Source organism: Microcaecilia unicolor, chromosome 1, assembly GCF_901765095.1.
Source record: "Microcaecilia unicolor chromosome 1, aMicUni1.1, whole genome shotgun sequence".
In the NCBI taxonomy this organism is placed as follows: Eukaryota; Metazoa; Chordata; class Amphibia; order Gymnophiona; family Siphonopidae; genus Microcaecilia; species Microcaecilia unicolor.
The window spans coordinates 77,232,207-77,255,868 of NC_044031.1; the positions used below are offsets into that span (position 1 = coordinate 77,232,207).

The 23,662-nt window shown below is 43.6% G+C and overlaps 1 protein-coding gene across 1 annotated transcript in view; it reads left to right on the forward strand.

Annotated features, from left to right (window-relative positions):
* Positions 1 to 978: 978 nt before the first annotated feature.
* RNF32 (ring finger protein 32) overlaps positions 979 to 23,662 on the forward strand; it is a 76,248-nt gene continuing 53,564 nt past the window's right edge. Inside the window, exons 1-2 of the mRNA XM_030189912.1 lie at positions 979 to 1,020; positions 10,808 to 10,925. Of these exons, the coding sequence (XP_030045772.1) occupies positions 10,827 to 10,925 (99 nt within the window). The 5' untranslated portion in view covers positions 979 to 1,020; positions 10,808 to 10,826. The remainder of the gene's footprint in view (positions 1,021 to 10,807; positions 10,926 to 23,662) is intronic.

Here is a 23,662-nt window from a genome sequence, read left to right on the forward strand (position 1 = left end):
TCTCTCCCTGCCACCAGCCAGCATGCTGCCTCGCTCTTCCTCGCCGGCGCTGCCTCAGTCCCTGACTCCCTGCAGCATTTTTGCCGCGTCCACTCCTCCGACCGGCTCTCTCTGATGCACTTCCTGTTAAACAGGAAGTGCATCAGAGAGAGCCGGAGGACGCGGCAAAGGGGAGTGGGAACGAGGCTGCCTGTGAGAATGAATGGCAGCGCTGATGGCGACGGACAAAAATGCTGCAGGGAGTCAGAGACCGAGGCAGCGCCGGCGGGGAAGACACAATTAAGCCCCGCCAGTTCGCCGGTGCGACTCGTTTGGGGGGGCAATGCCCCCCCTCGCCCCCCCCCCAATCTACGCCCATGCAGGGACATGTACCTTATAGAAGGTTGCTAGTTTTATGCAATGCTCCATTGGAGGATTAGGGATGGTCACTTCCTTAATGTAACCCAAAGGGTTAAATGTTACTTTTTACCTTCCAGGCTGCCAGTTAGAGAGGAAGGCTGCGTAAGAGCTGTACAGCAGAGAGTTCTGTAGCTCACAGCCGACCAGAGGAGACTGGATGAGCAGAGAAAAGACAAAACTGAAAGAAAACTGGTTCAGAGACCCTGGCCTGCTACAGGCAGGGCTTTTTTTGAGGGTGTACTTGGGGGTACTGAGTACTGGCACCTTTTCTATTGTCTGCTAAAATTGACCCATGGACCCCAAGTTTTAATGAAAGAGCTCAGGCTCTACGCAACAATTCTGCCTTGTCATAAATTCTGTTACTGGTTGTGAGGTGGGTGATCACCCCACCCTGAAAGGGTGGCCTAGCATTTGAGTACAGGCACCTTTTTTTGCTAGAAAAAATGAGCTGGCTACAGGTTACCAGTTTTAAAATCAATAAATCTTTTTCAGCTAAGGCAGCACAGCGACTGAGAGACACAGAGAGGCAGGCAGACAGGCAGGCACATGCTTTGTGGTTGCCTAGATACATGGTAAACATTCTACTGCTGCTGACACTGTGGCTGCTGAAGAGGCAGTTGGGTGAGTAACACTGTGTGGACAGGTTGTTTGGTGATGATGTGCTGTGTGAGGGACCAGATTTAAATTAGTTTTAAGAAAGTTCTGTCTTTGGTGAGTGAAGTCTGACTGAATCAGTGTTAGAGTTACTTAAACTTAGGAGCCCGCCAGTATAGTGCAGTGGACTTTGATCCTGGGAACTGAGTTCGATTCCCACTGCAGCTCCTTGTGACTCTGGGCAAGTCATTTAACCCTCCATTGCCCCTGGTACAAAATAAGTACCTGAATATATGTAAACCGCTTTGAATGTAGTTGCAAAAACCTCAGAAAGGCGGTATATCAAGTCCCATTTCCCTTTCCCTATTTGAGATTCTACATGGAATGTTGCTACTATTTGAGATTCTATGTGGAATGTTGCTATTCCACTAGCAACATTCCATGTAGAAGCCTGCCCTTGCAGATCAGCAACGCGGCTGCACAGGCTTCTGTTTCTGTGAGTCTGACGTCCTGCACATACATGCAGGACATCAGACTCGCAGAAGCCTGCGCAGCCACATTGCTGATCTGCAAGGAGAGGCTTCTACATGGAATGCTGCTAGTGGAGGAGTAGCCTAGTGGTTAGTGAAGTGGACTTTGATCCTGGGGAACTGAGCTCAATTCCCACTACAGCTCCTTGTGACTCTGAGCAAGTCACTTAACCCTCCATTGCCCCTGGTACAAAATAAGTACCTGAATATATGTAAACCGCTTTGAATGTAGTTGCAAAAACCTCAGAAAGGCAGTTTATCAAGTCCCATTTCCCTTTCTCCCTATATTTGGCTCCATTGTTTGAAAGGGTTCCTGCAGTTTTGAGTGGCTGATTTTACTGGTAGGGAAAGTTTCTTTTCATTTGTTCATTCCTTAGATGGGAATTAAGGGGAGTGTGATTCTGAGACTGTAAAGACATTTGGGAAATGCTGTGGGCTGGGATAATTAGGGACCCACAATTATTTGTTTATTTCAAATGGTAGCTAGAACAAATTTAAAAAAAAATATTGCCAAAGCAAGTTGCATTAACAAGCGTACACACATCTAGGAAGACAGGTTTCTTTATTGATTTGGGAAAAGAAAGAATCTACCTGTCTGTCTGTAATCCTGTAACAAGGGGATTCACTTGGGCCTGAAAGACAAAACGGTAAAAAAAAAAAAAAAAGTGTCAAGTTCTTCATGAAACTGAACCAGTTTAGTGAAAGGAATGCTAATGTATAGTGTTTATACTCATCTGAAACTGTTCCTGTGATGTTATCTTGTGACACAATGCTGAAACTCTGAAAATAGAATGTATAAGCATTTTAAAATTTGTTTGGTGAGAAAATATATATGAATTCTTAATATCTAAATATTTAACTATAAATGATATATTTAGTTTTAATGTTAAATCTCCTGGTTGATGTTGAGTTTTACTGAGAAACCCATATTATTGGCCTCGACACACACCAATTTTATTACCAAGTGTAATACTTAACTTCACTACCAGGGGGTTCACATTAAGTCCTCAGTGATTTTGGTGCCCCCTGAAAGCAATACGATCAAATGTTATTAGGCACTGCAAAAGTGGTGACACATAAATAACCGCCCCAAAATCCCTTTTCTGCCCGGTTTTGGTTTTGGCCAAAAGGTTATCTTAATTTTCGGCCATGTTTTCAGTTTCGGTTGAAAATGACTACGGGCCTGATATTCAGTACTATTTAACCGGCCAGGAACAGCTCCTGGTCAGTTAAATAGCGTTTAACCGGCTAAGTGTTAATATTCAGCACGAGATAGCCAGTTATCTCTGCTGAATATTAGCGTTTCTAACCAACTATGTTACACGAATTAGCCAGTTAAGCGCGAATATTCAGTGCTAACCAGCTAAGTTTAGCAGTTAAGATAGGCCGCTTAAATGGCAGGCCTATCTTTGACCACTAAGCACATAACCGATTAGCGCTGAATATCAGCTTAACCGGTTCAGTTGCTGCAGCTAAACCTGAACCCAGATATTCAATGCTGGTAACCAGATACAGCCCAGCAATGAATAACCAGGGTCAGCGGAAAACCACCACACAATCTTAACTAAACTATAAACTACACTGCTTTAAGTGCTTCACCCAAGAAATATCCTTTAATACTACCCACCCGCTATGCAGATAAACTCATTCATACAGCCTCTATAAACATAAGTTTACTCAGACTGAGTGCATATTTTAGAAAATCTGCCCAGATATGAAATTAACATAGAAGATTTGTGTGTATGTCTATAATTTTATGACAGCACACCTTGTCATATGCCGCTTCCTAATTATATATATAAATTTCCTGTAATTTTTAGCTTCATTCTGAGTGCTTCATTCCTGGTAACTTTTTACCTCCTGCTAAACCCTATCAGAAAGCTGTTTATGGAGCTTAGAAACCTTGTATGACCCAGCAGGAGGCAGAGAGCCATTGGAGAGGGGTTCCTAACATTCAAGTGCAAAAATAATTGTAGAGGATCTAACTGGAAAAAATGTGCTCTTTGAAAGCAAAACTAACCTTCTATATAGAGGTGCCCTTCAACATAAAACTGTAAATGTAAGTGCTCAGTCTCTCTGGAGTAATTTTTAAAGTGGATATATATGCGTGCCTTCACTGAAAATTGAGTAAAGCCCACACAGAGGAAAGTTGTGTGTGCATTTTTCAAATGCGCAAGCAGCCATAATATTAACACCTGAATATACAACTTTCATTTGTCAAATCATAAACAATAACCAAGTCTAAATAATGAGAATAATGTGGTTGTACATCCTGGTGATTGCATAACATCCTTATAACATAACACACAAGTGTTGGGAGTGTGCAGCCACTCTGCCCTGGTTAACTGGACTGAGGTCAGGCTTATTTATTTATTTATTACATTTGTACCCCACATTTTCCCAACTATTTGCAGGCTCAATGTGGCTTACATAGCGCCGTGGGACGAAAGCCTCCTCCGGTTAAGAACAAATATAGTTTTTTGATCTTGTGAATAATGAAAAATATTATTTGGCCAAATGCAAATAATGTGCATTGAGCTTTAACATAACAAATAATAAAAGAAGCAACATGTAATCAGAGATCAAGTGTTTAATACAGTAGGACTTTGCACAGTAGAGCCCCAGACTAGTCATATTCAAATTTAAATCACTATCAGGCTCATTTTCGAAAGAGAAGGACGCCCATCTTTCGACACAAATCGGAAGATAGGCGTCCTTCTCCCAGGGTCATCCAAATCGGTATAATCGAAAGCCGATTTTGGACGTCCCCAACTGCTTTCCGTCGCAGGGACGGCCAAAGTTCAAGAGGACGTAGCGAAGGCATAGCGAAGGCGGGACTTGGGTGTGCCTAACACATGGACGTCCTCGACCCGTAATGGGAAAAAAGGGCGTCCCTGATGAGCACTTGGACGACTTTACCAGGTCCTGTTTTTCTTACGAGCAAGGCACAAAAATGTGCCCGAAATGACCAGATGACCACCGGAGAGAATCGGGGGTGACCTCCCGTTACTCCTCCAGTGGTCACTAACCCCTCTCACCCTCAAAAAATATTTTTCAAAATATTTTTTGTCAGCCTCTATGCCAGCCTCAGATGTCATACTCAGGTCAATCACAGCAGTATGCAGGTCCCTGGAGCAGTTTTAGTGGGTGCAGTGCACTTCAGGCAGGCGGACCCAGGCCCATCCCCCCTATCTGTTACACTTGTGGTGGTAAATGGGAGCCCTCCAACCCCCCCCCCCCCCACAAAACCCACTGTACCCACATGTAGGTGCCCCCCCTTCATCCCTAAGGGCTATGGTAGTGGTGTACAGTTGTGGGTAGTGGGTTTTGGGGGGATTTGGGGGGCTCAGCACACAAGGTAAGGGAGCTATGTACCTGGGATCAATTTGTGAAGTCCACTGCAGTGCCCCTTAGCGTGCCCAATTGGTGTCCTGGCATGTGAGGGGGACCAGTGCACCACAAATGCTGGCTCCTCCCACGACCAAATGCCTTGGATTTGGTCGGGTTTGAGATGGCCATCATTAGTTTCCATTATCGGCAAAAACCAATGGCGGCCATCTCTAATGCCGGCGATCTCTAAGGGCAGGCCAAATATTGAGATTTGGGCATCCCCGACCGTATTATCGAAACCAAAGATGGCCGGCCATCTTGTTTCGATAATACAATCGGGTACGCCGCTTGACGGGGCCAGCGTTAGAGATGGCCGCCCTTATAGATGGCCAGCCCCGTTCGATTATAGCCCTCCATATGGCTCCAGAAAAAGGAATACAGATTGATCCAGTCCGGGTTTTGCTTCCTTTAAAAGCAATGGAAGTAAAACCCAGACTGGCTCAATCTGTCCTCCTTTTTTTGGATCCATATGGTAACCCTACCTCCATATGCCCAGAGCACAGTAAATGGTACAGGCATAAAAGGAACTAGAGAAGCACTAAAAGTCCCACATAATCTCTATTTCCCCCTGCCCCAGTGCATCCCCCAAAACTCTCCCACAACTCCCAACATTTTTCTACCAGTTTCTCACTCTTGTCTCAGCCCATCCAAACCAGCTGTCTCCTCTAAAGTCCTCCTGCGATCTGGTGACCTATTGCCAAAGTAGATGTTAAAACAGCTGATCTCTGGGGCCAGTGCATGTGAAAAAGGGTGAAGCCAGACTCTAATCAGAACTGCTTGAGCTGAGGACCCTGGCAGCTCATAATAAAAGAACAAGAGGGTAAGTTAAAGTCTACAGTAGCCGTAATTCCTGTTGAATGACATTCTAAAGTCCCATAGCAACAGTTTGCCATGACAGTAATGACACAAATTCAGACAGGGTGAGAAGATGAACAGAAGGAACACAGTGCACCGAGAGAGAGCAGAGCAGAGCAAATGGGTTGGAATCAGAGAGATCAATTCTGATTACCGTGGTTTGGTAAAGTTTTGGGTACTTATATTTATATCAAAAAGTCAGATATCAGAATTGTATATGTATGTTTCTAATTTGAGCCCTGAAGCTAGTTAAGCATTAATAGTAACGGTGTGGATATTTTTGCCCACTATTATGGCATTCCGTGCTAAGATAAAAGGATTCTTTGTGAGGATGATGATTATGTTACACATCCACATATTACTCTTTCCCTTCCTTAAGCTTATCCCTACCAAACTCTCTCCCCTCTGCCACAATCTATCCCACCCACACCACATTCTCTTCTCCCCTAAATAACTAGTACTCACCAGTGTCTCTCCACTCTCCTGCTTCCCCCAAGTCCTCTCTCTCAAACCCCAAGTCCACCCCACCACTCTCTCGGCCCTCAGCTCACATCTTTCTCTTTTTCTCACTCTGTCATCATTATACTACTCTTCTTCCTCCATCTCCTGGCACCTGTTTTTTTCTCCCTCCCTCTTATTACTGTTGTTCCAGCTTGCTACAGGTCAAAGCTGAAGTTGCTTCCCTGACAAGTAGCCCTAGCAAGATGAAGCCACTGCTGGCATCATTCCCATTCTGTCCTCCTTGTCTGCATGGATCAAAGATGTTGCTGCTGAACTCTGTCTGCCTGACTCATAGCTGCTGTTAGCTCTCTCTCTCTCTAAGACCCCCTCCTCTCCCAGACCACATTGGAAAAGGCTGCCACCACTGCTACCATTGTTCTTCTAGCCCACTTAGGCCAAAGTTCCTATTGCTCATTGCCTGGCCAGCCTATGAAAGACCAAGAAAACAGCAGGGCAAATGATCCACAAGATCCAAAATAGCAGTGTAGAAGGAACAGATCACACAATAAAAAGTCCCATATGAAATACTTTATTCATGTGAGGTCTATAATTAAAAAAAGAGCCAGACACTGGCCATATTTCACCCATGGCTGTGTCAGGGACTAAGACAACCAGGCGGTATGCACAAGCCACTTGACCTCCTTGGTCTAACGCAGTGTATGCCAAAAGATGGCAGCCTTACACAGCTGCTAGCTGTATCACAGAATTGCTGTGTGAGGCTGCCATCTTTAGGTATATAGGGCAAGATTCTATATATGACGCCTGAAACATCCACGCAAAAAAAATTCCGCCTAAGTGTATTTTCTAAAGCATGCCTATATTTTATAGAATAGGCTTAAATTTCCGCTCAGTATATAGAATACACCGAGTGCCTCTCCAGGTGACCAAATTTAGTCGCAGCCATTTACACACTGTTTTACTTGGTGTAAATCCCGACACCTAATTTAGGCACAAATCGGGTGTGTTCTATAATAATGCACATAGAGTTTAGAAACACCAATGCCACACCCCCTTTTCAACTATGCAACTTAGAATTTAGGTACATCACATTATAAAAATACACTTAGTGTGTTGTGTGCGTAAATCTCAATGAATGCCAATTAGTGCAGATAATTGCTTAACATCCAATTAACAGCGCTGAGTAGCTAGTCAACCAATTAAGTTATGCACATTGTTATAGAATACTCAACGATTTCTGCATGAATTTTTAGGCGCCATATATAGAATCGGGGGGATACTGCTTTAGATCAAGTAGGTGAAGTGGCTTGTGCACACTGCTGTTTTTTACTTATAGACCTCACATGAAAAAATGTATTTCTCAAGGAACGTTTTATTGTGTGATCTGCTCCTTTCACAGCCTATGAAAGAGGAAGTGTGCAGGCAGGAGGTAAAGCAACAATGAAGACCATAAACATGCACATCTCTTCCTGTACTCGATCTGCTAATCAGCATAGAGAGAAACAAATATTAGTTTTCTGTTGCTGGCCTTTACCACTAATTGGACTAGGTGTCCATCCAGGGCATCAGAATTCAGAGAGTGGCAGTGTGGCATGGCCTCAGTGCAGCAGCACCTGAAAATTGCTGTCAGTAGGGCAGTGGGGTATTTGAGTACATGTACATGCTGAAGCCCTGATGTGTTCCACCCTCTCTGACAAGAAGTTGATGTTAGAAGGGTTGGGATATGGCAAGTGTTGAGCAAGCATGAACGCTCAAAGGCCCTGCACCACACTGCAGTTCTCTTTGATGAAACCTCAAGATAGAGGATGCATGCAAATTTATGCGTTCTATTATCTCTGATCATAGGGTAAAGTGTGGGAGGATTGTAAATCCTGACATCTAAATTAGGCACAGATCGGGTGTATTCTATAATAATGTGCATAGATTTTAGAAACACCAATGCCACACCCCCTTTTCAACTATGCAACTTAGAATTGAAGTATGCCACATTATAGAATATGCTTAGCGAGTTGTGTCCATGAATCTCAATTAATGCCAAGTACTGCTGATAATTGTTTGTTAACATCCAATTAACAGCGTTAATTGGCTAGTTAATCAATTAAGTTATGCACATTGTTATAGAATACGCATCAATTTCCACAAGGATTTTTAGGCACCATATATAGGCCGTATCTTGCTAAGGATGTAAAAAAACTTGAAGTGGTTCAAAGGAAAGCGACAAAAACGGTATGGGTTTGCATAGCAATACGTATGAGGACAGACTTGATGACCTGAACATGTATACCCTGAAGGAAAGGAAAAAACAAGGGTGATATAATATTTGAAAGGTATTAATCCACAAATGTTTTTCAGAGATGGGGAAGATGGTAGAACTAGAGAACATGAATTGAGGTTGGGGGGGGGCTGACTCAGGAGTAATGTGAGGAAGTATATTTTCACTGAGAGGGTAGTAGATACCTGGAATGCCCTCTCACGGGAAGTAGTGGAGATGAAAACAGTAACGGAATTCAAAAATGTGTGGGATGAACACAAAGGAATCCTGTTTAGAAGGAATTAAGTGTCGGGATTCACAATCCTCCCACACTTTACCCTATGATCAGAGATAATAGAACGCATAAATTTGCATACTATTATCTCTGATCATAGCGGTGGTACAAACCCGTGCTGTTCCAGCACTATTTTTAGATCGCTGTTTGGAACAGCATGGGGCTTTCGATCATCTGGGCATATGTGGAGATGATTAAGGACTGATAGGGATCAGTATGGAGATTACCATGTGCTGATTCCCTGGGTGCAAATAAAGGAGATTGATAAGTACCTTGATAGAACTGAACTGTGAGTTTGAAAGCCCTGATATCATGTGGAGACTATATTTTACACTGTGCTGACCATCTGAAGAAAAAAACACCCTGAATTGTACAGGCCAAGTTGACAAACATATGAACAGGTTTTTTTTTTTTTTCAAGCAACTGTTACTAAAGCAAGACTGTTGACTAATTTTTGAGTGAAAATGCCCAAAGAAGGAGTACCCTCGGCCTACTGAATTTATGCTGACCCCAGCCTGCGCCCAGCTCAAGTGATCCTGCTGGTTGGAGCTGTGTGTGTGCGCAGAAGTATTCTGTTTGTGTGACCTCGGTCCCAGGTGAAGTTGAGCAAAACCCCAGGTGGAGCTGAGCCGGAGGTGTGGCCAAGGTTATAATATCCTTTATTATAATGCTTATGGTCTGCAGACCTACTAATATATCTGACTACTAGTCAGTTCAACTTAAAAGGCCTGCTTAAAAAAGAAAGGTTTTACAGGACCTTAAAACAAATAGGAGGAAATATTTTTTTACTCAACGAATAGTTAAGCTCTGGAACTCTTTCCCGGAGGATGTGGTAACAGTGGTTAGCGTATCTGGGTTTAAAAAAGGTTTGGACAAATTCCTGGGGGAAAAGTTCATAGTCTGCTATTTGAGACAGACATGGGAAGCAACTACTTGCCCTGGGATTTGTAGTATGGAGTGTTGCCACGATTTGGGTTTCTGCCAGGTACTTGTGACCTGGCTTGGCCACTGTTTGGAAAACAGGATACTGGGCTAGATGGACCACTGGTCTGACCCAGTATGGCTACTCTTGTATTCTTATGTTTTTATGATATTTGGTAAATTATTCCACATATAAAGTGCCACATTTGAAAAAAGCCCTAGATCACCTTGAGGCCCATCTAGACTCTTGTTAATCGAGGCATAACCATTCTATTGTCTTGCAAGGATCTAAGTACTCTATTTGGGATGTAGGGGAGGGTCATAGCTTTCAAGTAACTTGGCTCCTGACCATAATAAGCTTTATGGGCAGTATAGATATATCCAAAGGTTCTTTCTTCAGGAGTGGTCAAACCTTAGCAATTTTAAGAGTCCAGAAGCTTGCCTTCTTTAAGTGAAGGATTAACAATAACAGTGAGAGTGAGAGATAACCTCCTTACAAGGAGAACAACAATCCTGAAGAGGCATGTAGTAGGATTCAGGGTTCTAAGAAGTGTCCGGATGAATTTTTTAGGCACTAATACAAATTCACGCTAAGACATATCCCGAATATAGAAGCAAGTTTGTTTAAATATTCTCATTCTGCCTCGCCTCACCCTATGCTTGGAATAAACTTCCTGAGCCCTTACGCCAAGCCCCCTCCCTACCCATCTTCAAATCTTTGCTCAAAGCCCACCTCTTCAATGTTGCTTTCGGCACCTAACCTTTATACCTTTCAGGAAATCTAGACTGCCCCTATTTGACTGACTGTACATTTGTCCTTTAGATTGTAAGCTCCTTTGAGCAGGGACTGTCCTTCTATGTTAAATTGTACAGCGCTGCGTAACCCTAGTAGCGCTTTAGAAATGTCAAGTAGTAGTAGTAAATATGCATTTACAAAATTCTCTTCTCTGCTGGGTGCAATGCTAAAATATGTATAGCAAATAGATAAAATTGTTTTCATAAAACACATATGTTTTCATGCGCATCTGACTCCACAGAGTACAATCAGGAAGCATAAGAAAATGTGTACAGTATATTAGATTTTTTTATTTTTTTTCTATATTTTTATATTAGAGTCAAAAGGAAAACCTTCATGTTGAGAAATGCAGTTCTAATGGATCATCATGTTCTCCAGTTGAAGTCAAATAAAACCTGCTGTTCTTCATTCTTGAGTAGTAAGAAAACATCCAAGGTAGAGTAAATAAAATATAATGTAATTGTGTTTATTGAGACAGTTTTCAAAAACTAAGCAGTTAGTTGCAAAATATGTAGGTGTCTTTCATGACGGACTAAATAGCAGTTCTCAAAGTGAAAGATATGCAGGCACTTTCAATTTTAAAACTTACTAGCTCATTTATTGCTGCTTATCAAAATCTCTGTGGCTACAACCTCATTATTGTGGCCACAGAAAGCATGCGAACCCTGGAGGCTACCTTCCATCCATGCTGCTGCTCCTGACCCTCCTGCAGCATTGCAGCCAGTGCTGCTGTCATTCTCTGTCCTTTTGTGGAACCCACGCAGGACTGGTTATAGCACGGGCTCATCAGAAGGTCAAGCCTATGTTTGTTTTTCTTTTTTCCTTTTTTTTCAGCCTGCCTAGGTCACGACCCCAAACGTGGATTTGGGGTCACAACCTACAGTTTGGGAAGTCTCGGCATAGTGAAAATTGACACTTGTGTTTTCTATTAATATTTTTCCCTTAAAATCAATATGGATGATTTTTACAATGCAAAACTACATATATTGTCTCACCTGTATTTTTACCAAGGAAAAGGGTATAAAGTTTTCAAATATCCAGCTTTCTGCTTAAATGGCTTTTGAAAATTGCCCTCCCTTTTGTGTTGTGGTATTTTATTTAAGAAGTAATTTTGTGGAAAATATACACAAGCTATTGTCTCTATATACTTCAAGGCTAAATAAAAAAAATTGCACACTTCCACTTTGAAATTTATCCAAGGGAAATTAGGTGCTTACATTTTCACCTGCTATTTGAGACACAGATTTTCTGGGTGCATATGTCTAAAGTTTTAGCAGTGTGCAGGTAAATGCAAATTCCTTCCCAATGCTGTCCTCTTTCAGTAGATAAACGTATGCATATACCCCCTTATTCTATAACTTGGTGCTTATATAACATGTGGAGGGGCATAATCGAATGTGAACGCCCATCTCCATGGCAGTCTATCTCCGAGAACAGGTACGTGAAGGGGCAGGACAAATCGTATTTTTGAAAAAAATGGGCGTCCATCTTTTTTCCAATAATATGGTTTGTGCCAGCCAAATGCATCGGATTTGTGCGGATTTGAGCTGGGCGGTATCGTTTTTCAGCGATAATGGAAACCAAAGGCACCCAGCTCAAAACGACCAAATCCAAGGCATTGGGTCGTTGGAGGGGCCAGGATTCGTAGTGCACTGGTCCCCCTGACATGCCAGGACACCAACCAGGCACCCTAGGGGGCTCTTGTAACAATTAAAAAAACAAAGTTAACTACCTCTGAAGTCCATAGCTCCCTTCCCTTGGGTGCTGAGCCCCCCCAAATCCCCCAAAAACCCACTCCCCACAACTCTACACCATTACCATAGCACTTATGGCTGAAGGGGGGCACCTAGATGTGGGTACAGTGGGTTTTGGGGGCGGTTTGGAGCGCTCCCATTTACCACCACAAGTGTGACAGGTAGGGGGGGTATGGGCCTGGGTCCACCTGCCTGAAGTCCACTGCACCCACTAACAACTGCTCCAGGGACCTGCATACTGCTGTGATGGAGCTGGGTATGACATTTGAGGCTGGCAGACAGGCTGGAAAAAAAAAGTTTTTAAAGTTGTTTTTTTTGGGTGGGAGGGGGTTGGTGACCAGTGGGGGAGTCAGGGGTGGTCATCCCCGATTCCCTCCGGTGGTCATCTAGTCATTTAGGGCACTTTTTTGGGACTTGTTCGTGAAAAAAAAAAGGGGTCCAAAAAAGTGACCCAAATTCGCTCTAAAAATGCCTTTCTTTTTTTGATTATCAGCCGGACGCCCATCTCTCCTCGGCCGATAAACACGCCCCAGTCCCACCTTCACCATGCCTCCGACACGCCCCCGTTAACTTTGGCTGTTTCCGTGACAGATAGCAGTTGAAGACGCCCAAAATCGGCTTGCGATTATACCGATTTGGGCGCCCACGGGAGAAATACGCCCATCTCCCGATTTGGGTTGAAATATGGGCGTCTTTCTCTTTCGAAAATAAGGCAGATAGTAACACAGTAGATGATGGCAGATAACGATCTGTACGGTCCATCCAATCTGCCCAACAAGATAAACTCACTACATAAGGTATGATGTGATACTTCATATATATACCTGATCTTGATTTGTCCTTGCCATTTTCAGGGCATAGACCATAGAAGTCTGCCTGGCACGGTCCTTGTTCTAAAACTTCAGAAGTTGTCATTGAAGTCCCTGAAAAGCTCCACTCCAACCCATCCAAATCTATTCAGCCACAATCAGGGCACCGTAGAGGTCTGCCCAGCACTGGCTTTGCTTCCCAATTACCAGTGTTGCCACCTAAACTCCGCTAAGCTTCTTTTGATCCTTTCCTTCTAAACAGGATTCCTTTGTGTTCGTCCCACGCATTTTTTAATTCCGTTAATGTTTTTATCACCACTACTTCCCGTGAGAGCATTCCAGGTATCTACTACCATTTCTGTGAAAATATACTTTCTGACATTACTCCTGAGTCAGCCCCCCCCCCCCCCACCTCAATTCATGTCCTCTAGTTCTACCACCTTCTCCGTCTCTGGAAAATGTTTGTGGATTAATACCTTTCAAATATTATATCACCCTTGTTTTTCCTTTTCTCCAGGGTATACATGTTCAGGTCATCAAGTCTCTCCTCATACGTCTTGCTATGCAAACCCATACCATTTTCGTCTCTTTCCTTTGAACCGCTTCAAGCCTTTTTACATCCTTAGCAAGATACGGCCTCCAAAACTGAACACAATACTCCAAGTGGGTCTTCACCCATAGGAGCCAACTCTGTGGGTGCTTGAGCACCCCCAATATTGAGAAAATTCCTTGTATGTGTCCAGGAAGGGGTTATTTCCACTGGGCTTAGCACCCCCAATAATTTTGAAAAGTTGGCTCCTATGATTAGCCTTCACCAATGACTTGTACAGGAGCATCAACACTTCCTTTCTTACCACCTTGTCACATTGTTTCTTCAGAACTTATGTGCATCAGAGGCACCATTAATTGGCAGTTATGCATTTAAGTGCTAGATGCTATTCTGTAACATACATGCCAGAATCGCTTACCTCAGATTCTATTTATGTTGCACTTATTAGTTATGTGTGTCAATAAATTGGATAATGAGCTCTGAACCATCAATAATTAGGTGCTTTCAACCAATTATTGATGTTAATTGGCAGTCATTAAAATTTTCACATGCATCTGGCTACATGCTATTCTATAAGGCGCGGCACCTAAATCACATGATGTGTATCTCAAAAGGAGGCGTGGCATGGACATGTCGGAGCATTCTGAAAAGTTGCATGTAGAATTTCAGAATACTTCCTAACTACACCAAACTTTGGTGACAGCATTTGCACCAGGTTTTATCAGGTATAAGTCCAGCACCTAAAAGTTAGGCGTTGGATTTGCGCTAAATGCTATTCTATATAAGTCATGCTCCCTTTATAGAATAGCGCTTAGCGCTGAATTTTTTGACACCTAAGTTTCAGCGTCATTTATTGATTTCCCTCTTTAGTGTGTAACTGCAAAGGGGGTATTATACGTGAAAAAAGCTTACCTATAATGACTCAAAATTTAAACAAACGTAAACATAGTAACATAGTAGATGATGGCAGAAAAAGACCTGCATGGTCTATCCAGTCTGTCCAACAAGATAAACTCATATGTGCTACATTTTGTGTATACCCAGGGCTTTTTTTGAGGGGGTACTCGGGGGTACTGAGTACTGGCACCTTTTCCAGTGTCTTCTAAAATTGACCCATGGACCACAAGTTTTAATGAAAGAGCTCAGGCTGAAGACACCAATTCTGCCTTGTCATAGATTCTGTGACTGGTTTCAGGGGGCCTGGCTATTGTGGAGTGAGTCCCTCAGTAATCACCCCACCCCTGAAGGGTGGCCTGGCATTTGAGTACTGGCACCTTTTTGCTAGAAAAATTGCACTGTGTATACCTTACCTTGATTTGTATCTGCCATTGTCAGGGCACAGACCGTATAAGTCTGCCCAGCACTATCCCCGCCTCCCAACCACCAGCCCCGCCTCCCCCCACCGGCTCTACTACTACTACTCACCATTTCCAAGGGGCTACCAGACTCACGCAGCGCTATACTGCCACCCAATCTCGGCTAAGCTTCTGAGGATCCCGTCCTTCTGAACAGAATTCCTTTATTTTTATCCCATGCATGTTTGAATTCCGTTACCGTTTTCATCTCCACCACCTCCCGCGGGAGGGCATTCCAAGTATCCACCACTCTCTCTGTGAAAAAATACTTCCTGACATTTTTCCTGAGTCTGCCCCCCTTCAATCTCCTTTCATGTCCTCTCGTTCTACCTCCTTCCCATCTCCGGAAAAGGTTCGTTTGCGGTTTTATACCTTTCAAGTATTTGAACGTCTGTATCATATCACCCCTGTTAAGCCTTAACTACCCAGGGGGAAGTCGTGGACTTTTAACCAACCCTAAATTGAGTTTCTCTATCACAGGCTTTATCTTTGACTAAAAAAAACAACAGTGTTAAACAACTCCCTGCTAGAGAGTAAAACCCACTGTTGGAAAAAAACAGTCAAGTTGCAAAATAGTCAAAAAACAAGATAATGCACATTCTCTACACAGACCTTGAAAAATTGTCTTACACTCTGAAACATACTTATACAGTTCCACTCATCAGTGCCTCCCTCACTCAAAATCAGTACTTAAATTCTTATCTGGTCAGTTGACTCGGGCGACTCTTATCCTTCCTGAGGTCAAAGACTCCAACTTGAAACTCCACTGAAAGTAACGGCACCAATTGAACAATCCCTGACAAAGATGCCCTCATTTTGCCTACCCCGCATCAGGAGGAAAGAACTGTACAGTAAGACCACGGGCATCAAACAACACAAGCAAATTATAGAATACTATCAGTTGTGCATATTACATGGTGCACTTAGGCACGCCAACTTATACCAGTCAATGACCTGTCAGAAGTTGGAGTGCCTATATTTTGGTGCACCAACGCAGCTTTGTGCTAGTATTCTGCAATGGTTTAAACACACCAAAGTGCTGTTATAGAATTTGGCATTGTGGTGCCTCTATCTTGGTTCAAGTTATAAGATTAACCCTATATTGTCAGCAAGTTTTATAACAGGCCATTCCCATGTATAAAGCACTGCAGGGACAGATGGACACGCATGCCTCCAAGTTGGAAGACTTAGAAAATCGCTCACGCAGAAACAATATCCGATTGGTGGGACTCCCGGAATCGCTCCCGGAACGTAACTTGGAGGTATGGCTGGAGACGTGGTTAGCGAAGGAATTGGCTTTAACAGATTCCATGGGGCCAGTGGTGGTGGAACGGGCCCATCGTGTGGGGAGAAAGATGGAAACGCAAGGAAGGCCCCGAGTGGTGGTAGCAAAGCTGTTAAACTACAGGCATAAACAGGAAATTTTACAGGGCTTTCGTATGAAGAGAGAGACTTTTAAATATAATGGAAGAAATGTTTTAATATTCCAAGATTTCTCTGCAGAGGTGCAAGCCAAGCGTAAACACTTCCACCCACTGTGCACTGCACTAATTAACAAAAAAATCCGGTTTGCTTTACAATATCCAGCACAACTAAAGGTGCAGTTGCAAGACCAGTGGCATACACTCCCAACAGTGGAGGCTGCGCGGAAATTTCTCCAAGACAAGGATATCATGGGAGCAGGGCAAGTACAAGATAACAGGCCCTAAAGCAGAAGGGGCGCAGAGTCGAGACTATATGTGAGTAGAGAGAAAAAGCAATCCATACATATTGAACATGAAAGGTGGGGGGTCATTAGCCGAATAGCGTGATTCAGTTCCATAGCTAGGTGAGGCCTAGAGTATGGAAAGGGGGATAGATAAAAGGGAGCATGGGCGGGTGGGTTCGGGGGGGGGAAGGGCGGTTGGAAGGGAGAGTTAATAAATATCACCAGTTTAAATGTGCAAAGAAGATGGAGAATTATGAAACTAGCTGATGTGGGTACACATGTAGGAGCCCAAGGGTTGGTCGCGGAGGCATTTTTGAGAACCTCATGCCAGCACGGATAATAACGTGGAATGTGGGGGGGTTAAGTACCCCCGCGAAACGTTATAAGATTTTGCAAGCGCTGCGAAGGCATAAAGCAGATATAGCTTGTCTGCAGGAAACGCGGCTGAATGGCCAGGAACATGCTAAATTGAAAAAGACCTGGGTGGGAGAGTGTTATGCAGTGGATGCGCAGGGGAGGAGGGGGGGCCTGGCGGTCTTGATTAGAAAAGGGCTTTCATGTAAAGTAGAGGTGTTAGCCCAGGGGGGCAGGGGGAGGTACCTTATTTTGAAGATCTGGATGCAGGGAGTGGAATTCTTGTTGGTAAATATATATGGCCCGAATGAATATATGCCCGGCTTCTATGCGGCTTTGGGAAGCGCCTGTTTGCAATATAAAATGGCAAAATTGATGGTGGTTGGGGACTTTAATATGGCCTCGGACCCTGAGATAGATACCTCCAGCCCCACCTCTACACATTATCAGGGTCAGAGGCGCAAAGATTTTAGTGCTTTCCGGAAGCTATTGGGGTTGGTGGATGCCTGGAGAACTTTACACCCGGGGGACAGAGAATACACTCACAGATCACGGGCACATGGTACATTGGCCCGTTTAGATTACATTCTATTGGAGTCCACCATGTTCCCCTGGGTGTGGGCCACAGAGGTGGGTCCGGAGGAAGTCTCGGACCATGCGCTGGTGTGGCTGGATATGGCTGTCCCGGCAGATAGGGAAGGGGGTAAGGGATGGCGGTTTCCGGGATACCTGCAAGGAGATGTGCGATTTCAGACATATTTACAAGAGAAATGGGACACATATGTTACTAATAATGGGGTTCACGCAGAAACACAACCAGTGCTGTTTTGGAATGCTTCCAAGGCAGTAATACGGGGAGATATTATCGCATATTGCAGTGCCCGGCGCAAGCGGCAGCAAGCTAGTATCTTACACCTAGAGAAGCAATTTCAGAGGGCTAGACGTACACATATGCGTAAGCCCACTCCTGAGTCTTTAGAAAGACTGAAGGCGGTCCAGGTAGCGTTGAACACCCTTCTGCATGAGCGAGAGACACGTTCCGCTATATATTATAAATATAAGCTAAGTAGATATGGGAATAAAGCAGGGCCCTTGTTGGTAAAAGTGATTAAGAACTGGGGGGGGTCTAGGGCCATTGTAGCGGTTAGGAATCAGGTGGGGGCCTTGGTAAACTCGAGGGAGGGAATTGCACAAATATTTGATGAACATTATGCCAAATTATATACAGCCGAGCCAACGAGCGAAGTGCAAATAATAGAACAATATTTGAAGAAGGCTGGCCTAGATAAATTGACCGATGAAGAGCAAGAGGGATTGAATGCGCCTTTGACCCTAGAGGAACTGAAAAGAACGATTAAGGGGTTGAAGTCTAGGTCGGCTCCGGGCCCGGATGGGTACACAGGGGAATATTATAAAATGCTGGCCCCGGAAGCGTTGGCCTCCTTATTGGAGTACTACGAGGGTGTAATAGAGACGGGCCAGTTCCCTGCATACGCAAATCAGGCCTTGATAACATTAATTCCCAAGCCGGGTAAGTCCCTAGATTGTGCAGACGCATACAGGCCGATATCTTTACTTAATGTAGATATTAAAATCTTAGCCAAAATGATGGCTGAAAGACTAGCGGGCTGCCTACCTCGCTTGATAGATATTGAGCAAGTGGGGTTTGTGAGAGGCCGACAATCTACGCAAAATGTTCGCAGATTACTAATGGCGATGGCAGTATGCATAGAGAAAGCAGAACCGGCTTGGGTGTTAAGCCTAGACGCGGAAAAAGCGTTTGATCGGGTGCAGTGGGATTACCTGTTTCGGGTGCTTGAATATATGGGCATCACTAGACAATTTTTAAGCATAATTAAGGTTCTGTATTGTCACCCCACAGCGCGAGTGTTAGTTAATGGCATGAAAGGTAGGGAATTTGAAATAGAACGGGGCACAAGGCAGGGCTGTCCCCTCTCTCCCCTGCTGTTTGTGCTGGCATTGGAGCCGCTGCTGCGCACGCTGAAAGCGGAACAAGCAGTAGAAGGGGTCCAGGTGGGGGAGCGGTTAATTAAAGTGCTGGCATATGCGGATGACCTGTTGCTAACGTTGACCAACCCACGAAGATCTACAGAGGTTCTATTAGAATGTATTAGGCAGTTTGGTCACATATCAGGATTTAAGTTAAATTTATCAAAATCAGTGGTGCTGCAGACGGGGAGGAAGGAAGAGGGGGGAGCAGGGGGAGGGCAGATACCTTTCCAGATAGCTCAAGGTAAATTCAAATATTTGGGAGTTTTGGTTGCAACAGAGAGGAAGGAACTCTATGATCTTAACATACAAAGACTGCTAATTGACACTAAAAATAGCCTACAAACATGGACAACACTGCCCCTCTCTTTGTTGGGCAGAATAGCCCTATACAACATGATAATAGCCCCGAGGTGGCTATATGTTCTACAAACAATGCCGTTATACATGAATAAGAAAGATGAGAAAAAATTGGACAGAATGATCCAGCACTATTTATGGCGGGGCAAAAAAGCTCGCTTGCCGATGAAGGTGCTGTGCGTGCCGGTGGAGTATGGAGGATTAGGACTACTGAGTGTGCGGTACTTCAATGTGGCCTGTGGAATGAGACATATAAACGATTGGTTCCGAGGACTGAGTGACTTTTCAGATTCTACTGTGGAACTGAGTTTAACTTTGGGGACTCATTTTAGCAATTATTTGCACTCGACTGGGTCACCCGTACCACAGGTTCTACAGCGAGCTTTGATCATGAGAACAGCGGCAGCAACATGGAAATGGGTCTGCAGGATGCACCATTTTTCAACAAAGATTTCACCGTATTTGCCAATTTGTGACAACCTGGCCTTTAAACCAGGCAGTATGTATGGGACATTCAGGAAGTGGAAAAAACGGGGATTGGAGTACTTGCTACAGGTGCTGACCCGGGAAGGGCACATGAGATCGTTTGAGGCCCTGAAAACAGAATATGGTCTACTGGAGGGGGAGCGATTCCATTATGAACAGTTAAAGCATTATGTGAAGTCTTTGCCCTGGGAACACCTGGCAGAGGATGCCCAGGAAGAACTTGCATTGGCTTTTTCCCTAGGGGCCCAGCATAAAGTGCCACTTTCTCATCACCACAGGCACATAAAGGACACTATGCCAGAGCCGGATTATAAAACTTTATCCCAACAGTGGACAGCAGATCTGGAGACAGATGTCACGCCAGCACTGGTGCGGTCCCATATACTGTCAATCAGAAGGGTGACATACCAAGCTGCACATTGGGAATTACAGTATAAGTTTGCTTGTCGGCTGCATATTCCACCTAGAAGAGCATTCTACATGGGTCTGTCGCCCTGGGGGGAATGCCCGAAGTGTGGAGCAGAAGGGGCCAATTTGGGACACATGTTTTGGACATGCAAAAACATACAAGGATTCTGGAAGACTACCATAAACTATGTTAATGACATCTGGCACCAGCGTTGGAATTATGACCCGGCCCTGCTGTTTGGGCAGCCCCAGCTGCGGCAGCCGCTGACGAAGGGCTTTACAGCTTTTGTGGCAAGAACTGTGATAGTTGGTAAACAGATTATTTTAACGGAGTGGTTGACCAGTAAAGCGCCCTCCCTGCAACAGTGGCGCATGAAAATGTTGTTGATGATGCGGGTAGAGAGGGTAGAGATTGTTGACTTTGAATCAGGGGCAGGGGAAAAATTTCAGCAACTGTGGGCACCCTTTTGGAATACATTAACTCCATCTGCACGAAGTTATTTGCTGAATGTATGAATAATGTGATATTAATATGAGGGAGGGAGAGGGGAGGGGAGGGTGTGGGGGGGAAGGGGAGAAAAGGTAAAAACTACATTTCTGTAACAAACAGTTTGGTTACTGTGTATTTGGTTTGAATAAAGATGATTTAAACATAAAGCACTGCAGGGACTCCCCCTTTCCAACTGCACGGAATGGTGGTCTCCCTGTACTTGGTGGGATTACTTTCTTGGGTCAATCGTGAACTGGGACAATCTTACAAGTGATTCAGAATTTAAGTAGCACACCTGGCAGCTGGTGCTAAAAGGTATCCTGCTTCAACTGGCTCAATGTTCTTTAGCTCTTGGGGGTGTTTGATGATATAGATTTCAACAAAGGCTAGACAGTATGCAAGCTACATAAGTATTGCCATACTGGGACGGACCGTTTCCAACAGTGGCCAATCCAAGTCACAAGTACCTAGCAAAATCCCAAAACAGTACAATTCATTTTATGTTGCTTATCCTAGAAATAAGCAGTGGACTTTCCCCAAGTCATTTTAATAATAGCTTGTGGACATTTCTTTTAGGAAGCTATTCAACCCCTTTTTAAACCCTGCTAACTTAACTGCTTTTACTACATTCTCTAGCAATGAATTCCAGAGTTTAATTACACGTTAAGTGAAGAAATATTTTCTCCAATTCGTTTTAAATTTACTACTTTGTAGATTCATTGTGTGCCCCCTAGTCCTAGTATTTTTGGAAAGAGTAAACAAACGATTCACATCTACCCATTACACTCCACTCCACTCATGATTTTATAGACCTCTATCATATCTTCCCTCAGCTGTCTTTTCTCCAAGCTAATTAGAGCCCTAGCCGCTTTAGCCTTTCCTCATAGACAAGTCATCCCATCCCCTTTATCATTTTCGTCGTCCTTCTCTGTACCTTTTCTAATTCCACTGTGTCTTTTTTTAGATGTGGTGACCAGAATTACACACTATCTATATGCAGCAGCACAATACAAGCATATGCAATATCTCTCTAAGGAGATGGTACAACTGCTCATTACAGCAGCTAAATATCACTGGCTGATGAGCTGGCTCCACTTGTGATAGTTAACAAACCACTGCATTGAATAACCAGACAGCAGCACTACTAGAAGCTCTGTATAAAGCACTGGAAACAGGAAGAGCCAGTATCTCATTTGCAAGAGCATGGCCGTTTGCACACTCCCAGGAGACTGGGGATTGGTAAAACCTCATGAAATAAAATAGATAATCTGTCAGGCTTTTTATATTGTGAACCACAAACAACTACAAACAGATGTCTGTTGGCTAAATTGCCAAGTTTTAGCTACAAATGGAGGAAAAAGACCTCAGACACCCAAAGATATAGAATATATGTCATGCCTTCTCATATGGGATGCTCCATTTTGTTCAGTGGTCTAAAAATCCTCCATATAAATTGTTGTTCCTTTAAAATCATTTAAAAATATTTTTTTCTTTTTAAATTACTTTGGTGTCGATGCTGAAAAGTCATTGTCAACAGCTGCGTGCGTTTATAGCTGAGGCTGAACTTACCAAATGAGGAAATCGTATGCAAATGAGATGCATGGAAAGTCTGCATGCGTTTCACATGTGTTTCAGCAGGGAAAGCACCTAGCACATGCGTAGAACGGTCTTGCGATAAGCATCGATATTGTGCACATGCCCAGGAAAAAAAAGCAGAAATGGCAGTAACTGCATCATAGGCGTCTATTGTAAAATCATGCAGTAAGGCTCTCAAGTGTAGCAATGTGTTGCAAACCCGTAAAAGACTGGTACGTTTGTTACACCGACCTCTTTGCTGTTTACATCAGTTGAGTTAGCCTTTGTGCCAGTGTTTTGTCTGCATGGAGGACAGTGCTCTGTATTTAAAAATCTGAGCTAATATTTCTATTCTAGTTTTAGTGCTTACTTATTACATCAGGGTCTTAGTATATAGGTCCCAGTGAGATTAGTGGGACCTTTTTAATTACAAGGCATAACACTGTACATTATTGCAATTTGATAATAGACGCCTAACTTATGAAAACTGGTATAAATTTGTTAGGCTCTAATAATCCTACTCTTTAAATAGTTGACCATTTCAGGAATTTTGTTGGATTGAATCTTACATTGGTAGAAATTATAATAAATATTGTGCTGTGTCTAAATCAGTTTTACTATTAATATAGAGGAGCATTTTCAAAAGGATGTCCAAGTCAGAATAGGGATGTCCAGGTCATCCAAAATGGATGTCCATCTCACAGGTATTTTCAAACAGGAAATAGGTAAAGATTTTCTGTTGGAAATGAGTGAGATGGATGTCCATGTGCTTGAGACATCCAGCATGAACAGTCATTTTACAAACTGGAACATCTAAATTATGAATCATGAGAAACAAGGGACATGGACATTGGTATGGCAGCATTCTTAGCAAATGGCCACACAGATGTCTGTGCAGAACAGAGGGGCAGCCTAGTGGTTAGTGCAGTGAACTGTGACCCAAAGGAACCAGATTCAAATCACACTATCTTTTATTTTGTAATTGTGAGCCCCCCCAGAAACATAAAAATGCCTACTGTACCTGAATGTACACCACTTCAATAGCCTTCAGGCTTGCAGGTGACATATATTCAAGTACAGTAAATACTTTTCTGCTCCTAGAGGGCTAACAATAAAAAAAAGAATTAAAATGGAATATAAACCTGGGTCCCTTGGTTCACAGTCCACTGCACTAACCAGTAGGCTACTCCTCAGACTTGCTTCCTGTTTTAAGAATGCCCATAATACATTTAGCTGTCATAGACCTGATATCCTCTTTCAGTTTCTCTTTCAGGGGAGAGAGAGGGGGACAGCAACCACTGGGGGATTAAGGA